This window comes from Lacerta agilis, chromosome 7, assembly GCF_009819535.1.
Source record: "Lacerta agilis isolate rLacAgi1 chromosome 7, rLacAgi1.pri, whole genome shotgun sequence".
NCBI classification, from domain to species: Eukaryota; Metazoa; Chordata; class Lepidosauria; order Squamata; family Lacertidae; genus Lacerta; species Lacerta agilis.
In genome coordinates this window covers 38,642,180-38,654,400 of record NC_046318.1, presented here as the reverse complement: position 1 = coordinate 38,654,400, position 12,221 = coordinate 38,642,180, and the positions used below count along the sequence as shown (strand labels likewise).

The 12,221-nt window shown below is 38.9% G+C and overlaps 1 protein-coding gene across 2 annotated transcripts in view; it reads right to left on the bottom strand.

Annotated features, from left to right (window-relative positions):
* Window positions 1-12,221, bottom strand: part of PIEZO2 (piezo type mechanosensitive ion channel component 2) — a 207,668-nt gene that overhangs the window by 126,100 nt on the left and 69,347 nt on the right. For both annotated transcript variants that reach the window (XR_004427021.1, XM_033154879.1), the window contains exon 3: window positions 10,837-10,962. Coding sequence is in view for 1 of the 2 variants with exons in the window: in XM_033154879.1 (XP_033010770.1) it covers window positions 10,837-10,962 (126 nt within the window). In the remaining variant the exon portion in view is untranslated. The remainder of the gene's footprint in view (window positions 1-10,836; window positions 10,963-12,221) is intronic.

Below are 12,221 nucleotides of genomic sequence, written 5' to 3'. Positions count from 1 at the left end.
GCTGCCTTTGCTTTTAAGATATTATGTCAATATAGCAGCTTCTATATCTTTAATCTGGCCTTTTGCACTAATATAATTCTATGTTCAAAACAAAATAAAATAAAAAATTCCTTCCAGTAGCACCTTAGAGACCAACTAAGTTTGTTCTTGGTATGAGCTTCCATGTGCATGCACACTTCTTCAGATACACTTCTTCAGATACATAATTCTATGTTGTTGTTTTTAAATGCTTATTCAAAGGAACTGCAGTCATCTAAAGCAAAATGAAGTTTTCAACACCACCAAATCAACTGCTGTTTTAAACAGGACTACACTGAAGTGTGTTTCATCAATTCAATACTCTGAAAACAAAAGGAATAAAATATGCTGCATGTTGAATGTGACCAGTGGCTGAACTTCATTTTCAGTTGCCAAAGGTTTCTGAAAAACTGCTACCAGCAATATATTTTTCAAAGTGAAAGCAATGAGTAATAGTGAGCAGCTGCATCATAGTTCCAGCCAGTGGTTCAGACAATGAATAACTGAGCATTAGCTGTTCAGGTTGTAATACTTCACATACAGAGCATTTCACTGGCTGAAGCCCATTTCAGCTCCTCAAAAATGAATGAGCGAAGCAGTTGACTATGAGGGGTAATTAAAATAATTCCCCTGGAAATTTAGAAGTGCACCCCCTCCAGCATTTAGGATATGATTCAAGGCAGTGATTTCAATATGACAATGATTGCAAGGTACAAAGTAAAACAGCAGCTCTTCCTCGCTGCTTGTGTGCAAGTTCCTATACACACAAATGTCATAACTAACCCCAAAGGGGCATAAAAATGTAAAGTTTTGTCCCCTTGTCCTGTACCACTTCATAGTATATTAACGACAGTGTTTCAACCCAAGAGAGCTGATGAGACTATGCTCAATGCACTTTTTAACATAGGTAAGGTAAAGGTAACAGACTCCTGGACAGTTGAATTTGACTATGGGGTGTGGTGCTTTCAGGCCGAGGGAGCAGTGTTTGTCTGCAGACAGCTTTTATGGGTCATGTGGCCAGCATGACTAAACCGCTTCTGGAACACTCTGATGAGTGCCAGAGCACATGGTAAGGCCATTTACCTTCCCGCCACAGAAGTACCTATTACTCAGTACTCATGCTGGTATGCTTTCGAACTGCTGGGTTGGCAGGAGCTGGGGCAGAGCAATGGAAGCTCATCCCATCAGAACTGCCGACCTTATGATTGGCAAGCCCAAGAGGCTCAGTGGTTTAGACCAGGTGCTTAGCAACCTACTATAAATGAGAAAATGTGAGACCCCATAAGAATCAACACAAAAATCATTATAGACCCCATCAATTATTAATACAAGTTAATATATTTTTTATAGTTCATTGCTGATTTGGGCAGTCCAAATGACCCAATATAGGTTCAGGAAAGTTCTCCATTACAAACACAGATGTGTTAACTGGGGTCCCCAAACTAAAGCCTGGGGGCCGGATGCGGCCCAATCCCCTTCTCAATCCAGCCTGCGGACGGTCTGGGAATCAGTGTGTTTTTACATGAGTAGAATGTGTCCTTTTATTTAAAATGCATCTCTGGGTTATTTGTGGGGCATAGGAATTCGTTTATTCCCCCCCCCAAATATAGTCCGCCCCCCCCCCAGGTCTGAGGGACAGTGGACCGGCACCCTGCTGAAAAAGTTTGCTGACCCCTGTGTTAACCTGAATCATCATTTTATTCTTTATAACAGGTTATTAAACTCCATAAAAAATGGACACACCTTTCTAGTTTCTTTTATTTTGCACTAATTATCAATCACTTAATCATGCTAGAGTGGAAAATGCCTGCTCAAGTATGCAGCAAGTAACATATGGATATAAAATCATTATATTTTCTTCATGCACTCACATGGTCATGTTACCATGGAATGCATATTTGGGGTTTGTTGGGCAAAGCTACTGTTAGAAAAAGACAGACACAGGTTACAGAACTCCCGGATTAATATTCCTGCTTTTCAAGACCCCACAGGTTGGTGGTTGTTTAAGACAAATCTAAAGTTTCATAACACACAACCATGATCCTTTCACTAGTGCAGGGACTCAAATTTCACAAAGAACAGATTCAGTCAAAGGGTAAAGTGACCTGCCATCATTCTTTAAAACATAGACTACAGTTAAGGAGTCAAAGTTGGTTTTTAATGGCCCTTCAATTTCTTATTTCCACCTGTAGGGTGTGGTGGTCTAGTGTTTAACTACACACAGCTGTGACATAAAACTTACATTTCCACAAGACATACTATTATACATTTTATTTCCATGTCTGGGCTTCTTTGCCTCAGTGTTTATATAGAGGAGTTTTTTTAAAAAAATATATGTATGTGTCAAAGTAGATTTTATACAACCCAATGTGGAAAAAAGGGCTCTCCAATATTGCAATGGTATCCCTATGTGTGTACAAGTAAGAGAACAGGAGCAAATATTTGTACTTGGAGGTACCCTGATAGGGTTTGTTTTAATCTACTGCGTGTTTTTTTTAAGAAGAATCATTTGGGTGATTTATATTTATTTTGCAATTACTCATGTAGTTGCACAAGGCATGAATATGAGCATTTTGCGCTAATCAACATCTGAAATAATTCAGTTTAATAATCAACTTCAAGGTGACATAGTGAGAGTGGCCAAGAATATCTTCTAAAGGTGTATCAAAAATATGCCTCAGCAGTTGATGAATGCCTTCATTCATTACAAAATGAACTTTTTCACATTATTTCACTGCTTCTTTGAACACCAGCCTACATCCCGTTTCCAGTTTGAAGCAGCTCCGATTACCCAATTAGTACTATTAACTAAGGCAGGGGCTTTCACTTGTTGTGTCAAGTTGAGAAAATTGCCCTTCTGTTGCAACAGATATAAATACGGGGACATATTTTGTTAAAGTAAATGTGTACAAAGCAGATGCTAGGTTTTTTAAAAAAATCATAACCACAAACCAATATTAATATAAACACAATACTTAAGCAGCCAAGACAGTTCCAAATGTAAGATGCATGTGAAATTCTTGTGCATGAAACTTCAGACTAAAACATTCTTTACAAGAGACCTTTCTGAGAGATTTATCTAAAAGTGATAATATTTTGATGGCAAGTTATATTTTAATCACTTTTTGAAATTGGTTTTAATGGCTATGTAAAGCCCTGTGTGACCTTGCCTAGATTAAGAATGGTGTATTTTATTAAGTAAAATAAAATATCTGTTAAAAAAAGGATGTCACTTCCCACTGTCTTTAAATATTTCTAATAAAAAAGCATTGAGCATTCAAAGGTTTGTTCTACCAGAACAAAACTTCTCAATCACTTTTCAATAGTAAAAGAAATCTATCTTCCTGTTACCATATTGCCTAGTGCCACACCTGCCCATTCCGCTATCTCATATCATCTTCCTAAAAAGCACTATGATGAGAGCTTTCAAATATGTTTTTATTAATCATAGTGTGCTGTCTGAAATGTTGGCTGAAACCTCTCATCTGTGAAAGATACCTAAGAAAGGAAGTTAATCAGATATACAGCTGCATAAAACAAAGCTAGAATGCCAAATTAGTTTCCCCCGCCTTCTGGCAAATGTCAAAGATGTGTCGGCACATGTATTTTGTGTCATTCCAGATAACAATACGAATGACATCATACATCCTTTTCACAACTTCCCTCTACTCCTGTCACACTAATGTTTGTACAACTTTCTGAGAGGCGAAAAATAAGTGGGGTGGGGAAGAGAATTTAAGCAAGTCTTAAAAATGCAAAGAAATATACACTGCATAGCAGAAACATGCATTTTCTGTATAAAACTTATTGTTAATGAACTAAAACTAGATCTGGGTCACAGTTTCCATGCCTTGCATTACTTTTATGCTATAAACAATTTAACATTTAGCTTAGTGGGAATGTTCAGAGAAACAAACGGAAATCAAACACTCAAGTGCTGGTGGATCAGTGTCACTTAAGGGAAATATGGCCCCTAGCTCCCAGGTACACGGACAGACTTCTGCCCACATGGTTTAGCTTTCCAGTATATTTACAAGCATGCAAGCTATGGATGTCCCAAATGTGCTGAGTCTCATTTGTATGGTTTTCACACACAGAAGGAATCCAGCCATATTGGCAGACATATTTAGCCATGCCAGAACTGCTATGGTTGAGCAAGTACAAGGGAAATGGCAACTCTGAAAGGTTTGTTCAAGGAGATTCTTAGGCAGTGTTCCAAGTAAACTATATGTGCTCAGGGTTCTCTTTTAAAGCTTCCCTTGCTTTTCCACAATTCTGATGGGGTGTCCTACCACCACCATGCTGCTATTAAGCTTAGGAAATAGCTGGAGAAAGGTTGCCTTGAAGGGAAAAGAAGGCACGGAGAGAAAGAATGTGAAGTATCTCTGCAGACTGAAGACTGAATTTCTTAGCATTAAATGGAATCTGAAGGATGCATGTGTAGTCCTAGTAGTAAAATGACTTTTGAAAAACCTTGTGTATTTGAAACAAAATAAAAAATAAAAAATTCCTTCCAGTAGCACCTTAGAGACCAACCAAGTTTGTTCTTGGTATGAGCTTTCATGTGCATGCACACTTATTCAGAATGTATTTGGTTAACGAAAGGCATACAAATAGCACCCAAAACAACAACAGCTAGTCAGTGGTCAGGCACAACAGCATGTTCTGAAACATCTGCTGGATACTGTTTACATCTTCCACAAGGTAAACATGATAAACAAGATGAGAGACAGCTGAGTTTTCAAGCATTTAGGGGATGTGTTTAGATATTCTTTCCACCACCCTTACCTCTTACATTTGTCATGTTTACATATCTTGTACTTACAGCATATCCCAATCATGGTGATGATGGTAGGGTCTGAACACCTGCTACCATCCCCTGCAAATCCAAGTGATCTCACTGTGACCTCCTAAACCCTAACCCACTCTGCTTTTCTTCCTCCAAGCTTTCCTGGCGGTGGGTCACCTCTGGCATGACATTTTCACTAGAGGTTTCAGAGTGGGGCCTCTCTCTATGGTGCAATCAGCACTGCTGTATCATGCATGCCCAAGGAGTCCTGGGATATGCAGTATATTTATCAGGATGCCTGGAATGCTAAAGGATTGGCTTTCCTCATATAGGCCCAGTGGAGTGCTAAGATAATTAGATGAGGCCTAGCTGATAGTACCACAACCTGTTGTTGCCTGGCAGCCGTGTTTTCCCTGGATGCAACTGCAATTGCATAAGGGGAATGCCCGCAGTGGGCTTAGGTAAGTTTATTATCTGCACTGAGTACAAACAGCCTCAACTGCTAGACTATTAGCATTGATTCAAAGATTACAAAGATGTCTTCAAATGTGACATGAAGGCTAGCAACATATGGGATGATCACAGTGCCTGGAGAAGGTCAGGTTGTGTATCCACAGCAGTGACCAGAGGAGGAATGACCTCTGGGAGGACTGCAGAGAAGAAACGGCATGATGCAAAATTAGATACCTTCGTCTGCTCCACCTGCAATAGAACATGTCTCTCCTGCATCAGTCTTTCACAGCCATAGCAGGTGCTGTAACTTTCCAACAGTTTGACTTTACCCCTGAATGCACATTCTTCCATAGTCTCCTGAGACAAATGAATACCGACACCACAGTTGTATTGTACCATCAAAATTAGTATTGTCGCTACTGAACAAGCAGAAGCAAACACAGTTTGCAAATAGTGAGCCATTCATTACAGGTCAAAATGACGGCCCTTGAGTTTTGCTAGTATTAATTTCTTCCCTTAAACCCTAATGATACATTTTTTCTGCCTCCAGATGAATTACGATAGTTTGATACATTATTCTTCTGGAAACTCCTACAGCCAAGCTGGTGCCAAATGTATTGCTCTGCTTTCCTTTGGACCACATCAGTGAGGCCGAGAGGTCATCTGGGCAGCCCAGGACCTCCATACACACTGTCTAGGCTTCCGCCCTAGGGAGGTCAATTAGTTGCTGCTAACACAGCGGTTTGACTAACAACAAATGCACTTGTTTCTGAGTAAGTCACTAAGCCAGCAGAAATCAATTAAATAATAATAATTGCTGCCTACGAGGCAGTAAGTGTTTACAATTTCTCTGAGTTGTCTTCTGAGAAGAGAGTCAATAATGCTACTGTAGTTGCAGAATTTGATGAGGACTCTCTGCCAAAGAGTAATGAGACAGTAGTAAAAGTATTTTGAGCTCTGTATTACAGACCTCTAGATTGGAGAAGGTATGACAGAGGATGAGATGGTTGGACAGTGTTCTCGAAGCGACTGGCATGAGTTTGGCCAAACTGCGGGAGGCAGTGGAGGATAGGGGTGCCTGGCGTGCTCTGGTCCATGGGGTCATGAAGAGTCGGATACGACTGAACGACTGAACAACAACAACAACAGATTGGACTACTACCATAATGTACGTGAGGCCACCCTTGAAAGTAATGTTTGAAAAATCCAGTTACAAATTCTTACATGGAACTCTTCCCACCCCGCCAGGAGTTTTGAATATTGTTTTTTAAATGTTTGAACTTTTGGAGATTCTCTCCCTTTAATTAAAATTCATGAAATTTGGTTAATGTACAAATATCCCAAAGTATAAAACTTCCATATAGTTAAATATTCTCTAACAGTGTGGCAAGGATAAATATCTGTGCTGTGCTTGTTTCCCAGTACAAGACATATCACTCCTTTATGGAAGAGATCATATTGTTTCAGCAATGGTTTCTTATACTAAAGCAGGGTGCGGAAGCACACATTATTTATCTCTAAACAGGAGGTTTTGGGGAAAGCACACTTTGATGAAATTAGTCCTTACCAGCAACCACGGAGCACACAAATATAGGATCAAGAGCAGGTAAAACCACACTTCCTGTTAACAATTGTAATACAACACTTTCATAAAAACAGTCTGCAAGAAATCCCCCTAAGGGAATAAACATTTCTATAAGCAACAGAGCAGACCTTATGGTATCAGGTTACATTCCAGTGGCAACAGAAACACATTAAAAGAAGATACTCCTCCTTCCTTTTATGCAGAGAACATGGAAACATCCACTGCTCCTAGTTTTAGACCAGGGATCAGCAACCTTTTTCAGCCGTGGGCCAGTCCACCGTCCCTCAGACCACGTGGTGAGCCAGATTATATTTTGAAGAAAAAAATGAACGAATTCCTATGCCCCACAAACAACCCAGAGATGCATTTTAAATAAATGCACACATTCTACTCATGTAAAAACACGCTGATTCCTGGACCATCCGTGGGCCGGATTTAGGTGGTGATTGGGCTGCATCCGGCCCATGGGCCTTAGGTTGCCTATCCCTGTTTTAGACAGTTGGCAGTTTAAAGCAGCTTTTTCAGATAGTTTTTTGTGTGTTCTGATTGTTGGTTCTGAGCAAAGTGTAAGAAGGGAAAATAATTTTGTTCTCTCTCTCTCTCTCTCTCTCTCTCTCTCTCTCTCTCTCTCTCTCATCAGACCAGCCTAATTAGGCATTCCTCAACTTGCTTTGAGGATCTATCAGTTGGATTATGTACTTCCTGATTTTGCAATAGCATCTTAGTCATAAAATATTATTTTACACTTTAAAATGAATACCAAAGATAAGATTTTAGGACAGAATAAGCCTCATAGTAATCTAGTGAACAGAGTTCGCTTCTCTGCTCCTCCACATGCAGCTGCTGGGTGACCTTGGGCTAGTCACACTTCTTTGAAGTCTCTCAGCCTCACTCACCTCACAGAGTGTTTGTTGTGGGGGAGAAAGGGAAAGGAGAATGTTAGCCGCTTTGAGACTCCTTAGGGTAGTGATAAAGCGGGATATCAAATCCAAACTCCTCCTACTCCTCCTCCTCCTCCTTCAAATCACTTCTGGGGATTCTCCTAACCCTCCAGAGCAGATTTACAGTGCACATGGAGAGAGGAGAAGGTGAGGAAGTTCTATTGCACAGCAAAAACTCCTTGTGCTAGCAGAACTGTTCAGCTGGGTACTGCCCAGTATCTCTTTCTCCGATTATCTCTTTCCACACAACTTTCATGCTTTTTGTTCACCACTCATTTTATCCATTTACCAGTACCTGATTTGTCATTCAACATGTAGCCCTTTAATTTTCCTCTGCTTTCAATTCCCTCTCCTTTCTGTAGTTCACACCCTATCCTTAAAAGTATATATTAACCAAGGAATCTAAGTGTTGCAATTATAATTCATTCCTTTGACTTGCAAATAGAATATACTGGCAAATGTACACACACACACACACACACACACACACACATCTTACCCCCCAAATAAACTTTGACTGACATTTATATTGGGTGATATTTAATGTTTGTCAGAGGAGATCCACTAAAAGAAATGGACCTGTCCATTGATTTCAAGGGTCTACTCAGAGTATCACTTAGCTGGACACATCACCCATTATATTTACACTCAACAAAACGAAAAGCTTATCTCCAAATTATTTCTTATAATGTGATTGAAATGATATCCCTATAACAGCAATAATGTAAAGAAAGGAAAATTATGTTCCTTTTCTTATTTGTAAGATAAATAAGTATACATCGAAGCCATTCATAGTACATACTGAAAATCTTTTTTAAAATGTGTTTGCATAAAAAAATATATATAGTGACGGGTAGTAAACACATTCCATTTATTTAAGAATTTGCTGGTTGGAAAAAATCATTCATGAAAATTTCTTTCCACTATTAATCACTAGGACCAACATTGTTCAACTCCTGCTATTTCACTGTTTATAAGCTGAAAAACTATTTTAATGGTTACATCCTTTTAGTGTATTTTTAAAAATAATATGACAATTTTTATATAGGTCTATTTAACTGTCAAAACAAAATCAGGCTAATGTTAGATTGGACAGCTTTCTTTTCTTCTAAGCAAACTTCTGAAACAGACTGCAGCTTTGGAAAGATTTTGTATGATTCATTACTCCTTACTTACCTATAAAGTTTTCATTCCACTTAGTTTATAAGAATGATGCTTAATATTATATCCAAACAATGTATCATTTAGAAAGCCAGAAATGTGTTACAAATCTAAGCATTTTAATACACATTACTTTTTTTACTGTTGATGGATAATCTTTAATGGTTTAAAAGAAAACAAGATTTCCTTCAAAGGAATCTATATTTCTAAATAGCTGGACTGAGTTTACTCAACTGTCAGCAGAGTAGGGCACCAATAGTTCATGTTTTCCTTGCTAGTTAACCAAATGTTAAAACTGAATGCAGTCGAGCTCTATTTATGTTTACATTTACCTTTTTAAAAACAGATTTAAAATTTCAGTGGTAACTAGAGAGCATGTTTCCCATTCTTTCTGCACTTCCACTTCAATCTTCCATTCTATTAGCTAAGAGACCATGCACTCTTACAATGTACCTTAATATCAAAAAGGTTACAAAACAACTTTTTGAGGGTCAATGTCAACAGGAGCTGGGAAACATCTGTTTCAGAATGAATCATTGCTCGAGAACAAGAGTGAAACTGTATCTGATCATCCAAATAGCGATGGGGTAACACTCGGTCAGCCTTCCCCAGCATGACACCTTCCATATGTTTTGGACTACAGTTCTCATCATGTCTTAACACTGGGATGAATTAAAAAAAAAACAACCCAGAGGGCACCAAGCAGGGAAGACTGAACTAGGCAACAAATGTAAAATAGGGCATGGCAACTTGTAAAAGAAGCCAAAGGGCACCATGCACAACCTAGAGGCTTTTAGAAAGAAATACCATGTGCTGGTGTTTATCTGACAATGGTAGAAAACTGCGAGCCAAGCATATGATTATCTCTTGATATAAACTCTACAGAAAGGGCAGGGATGAGCGTACAGTGAAGGCATGCAGTTAAACAAACTGGAAATCTCAAAATAATTGTAGTAAGTGGCAACAACAGAACGTAAAATTTCATACTGAGAATACACTAGCAGGTGATCTTTCAATGGAGAAAGGAATCAGAGGAATATACAAAGGTAATTGCATATCAATACCCGATCCCCCCCGAGGTGAAATGACGACACAGGACACCGGAAATAAGGTTAATGGGCATAAAAAGGCCACAACTTTATTGGTTACGGATGTTGAGCGGTATTGGCTTTAGGCATTGGAACTAACTAACAATATCCGACTCCAGCACGTCGCGCTGGCAGTCCGGGAAGGGTTAACCACCGATGGGTGAGAACCCTGCTGCTGCACATCAGCTAGGGACTCACCCAGTGATCACCGGACTGGGGCGTGCCTTTGGCCCTCACCTACCGTGGTTTCGGACAGGGACACGCCCCCCCGGACTCATTTACTGAAGTACCCTTCAGAGCCTTGGGGGGAGGTGATGGCCGAACCTCCCCCCCCCACCGAGATTCTGAGATAATCCAATGCCTAACCGCCAATCAAGCCCCAAAGGGGCTTGCCGCCAATACCCTCAGACCCGCAACCAATACCTAAGAGCTAACACAATATCCGCCAGCCAAGCATCATTTCCTTCATCAGAGAGATGAACGCCATCATTACAGTAGTTATGCTCAGTTTCAACAGGTTCTGTAGAAGAAGTCTCCAACTACACATAGCTATTTTCTACACATAGTAGAAAACTAAATAAAATAAGGAAGTGAAATACCGTAAATGCATCTTGAGAGGTTTAAAAAACTTAATTTTGTTTACAAATTACATAGCCATGATCCTAAAAAAAGCACTTCCCTGAAGCAGAATTTCGACGAATCCTAGCAACCATGAGAACAAAACCACTATTGGTAATAGTCACAATATCCTTCCTACATAAAGAGCTGTGAAGAACATTAGAAAAATAAAAGGATACTCACAGTTATAATCAGGTTTAATACTTTTACCAGCTTCAAGGCTGTTTATTGTGATTTGAAATACGATGTGCAGAAGCAGAAATGTTAGACTCATGAAGCACAAGGATTTTAGTAACCGGCCTGTATGCCCTAAAAGACACAAAACACAATTCAAAGCTAGTTAATGTGACAAAAAAACATTGGCATAGATAAAACTGCAAGAAGTGCTAAAATATTTATGCATATAAACTGTATTGTAAAGGCGGGTAAAAAAAAAAAAAGCACAAACAAGAAATACTTCCAACAATGTTCCAATCAGTGTTGTCTTCACAGTTCTAGCACCCTGTTCCACCAAAGTTAAACATTATATATATATATATATATATATATATATATACACACACACACACACACACACACACACACACTACATATATATATATACACTACTTTATGCATATAGGATAAATTAGACTAAATGGGTATCATGCCTTCTTCAAATTCAATTAAATATTGGGTACAACATTTATTTCATGATACACAAACCACACATTTGTTTCTATATGTTAATAAAAGTGTGATTACACATACATTTCTTTTTCCTTTCTGCAGATAATACATAACAAATCTTTAAGCCTGCCTTTTTCCATTCCTTATAATATTGTACGGATTCAAAAAAGAATAATTAATATGAATCTAAGAGGTATCTTCTTTCTTTCTTTCTTTCTTTCTTTCTTTCTTTCTTGAGAAGGAAGCTCGGATAAAATTTGTAGTAAAAAACACATGATTAAAAAAACAACTAGATTCAGAAATCCAAACAGAACAGGAGCTAAATAAGAGGACCTGCAGGACTTCCTGTTTTTTTGAGAGCTTTTCGTGCCCAGAATAGTATTAGAAGCTGCATCCTCTGCATCAATAGACAATTCCACCCTTCAAGCCAGTTACACTCTCTAACTCATAAGTTGGCCCAAGCAAGTTATCCATTTTGTTAACAAAATATTATGTCAGACAGGACTTGCAGCATAACCATTCTTATTATTTCCAGAGGACTGTTTTCAAAATTCAAAACATGAAACAGCAAACTTGTCATGTATCTACTTCTAATCAAGTAAGGCACACGAATAAAATAAAATCTAGGGGTAATATAATGCATGATTATCACTGGATGGCATCATAGCATGAACCCATTAGTATGTGAAATGCGAAACTGGTTTTCCTACAAACCACACAGCCCTATGTCTCAATCCTTTAAGGCCAGAGTAGGCGGAGGCAGGCAGGCACAGGCCAGAAACAAAATATGGTGGATAGCACAGCTCTTTAGAACTTTACTCTAGGCTTATGCTTTGTGGTTTGGTCATGAAAATGCAGGACTGCATGGCTGACAGTCATTGTTTTCTTGTAATGGTGGC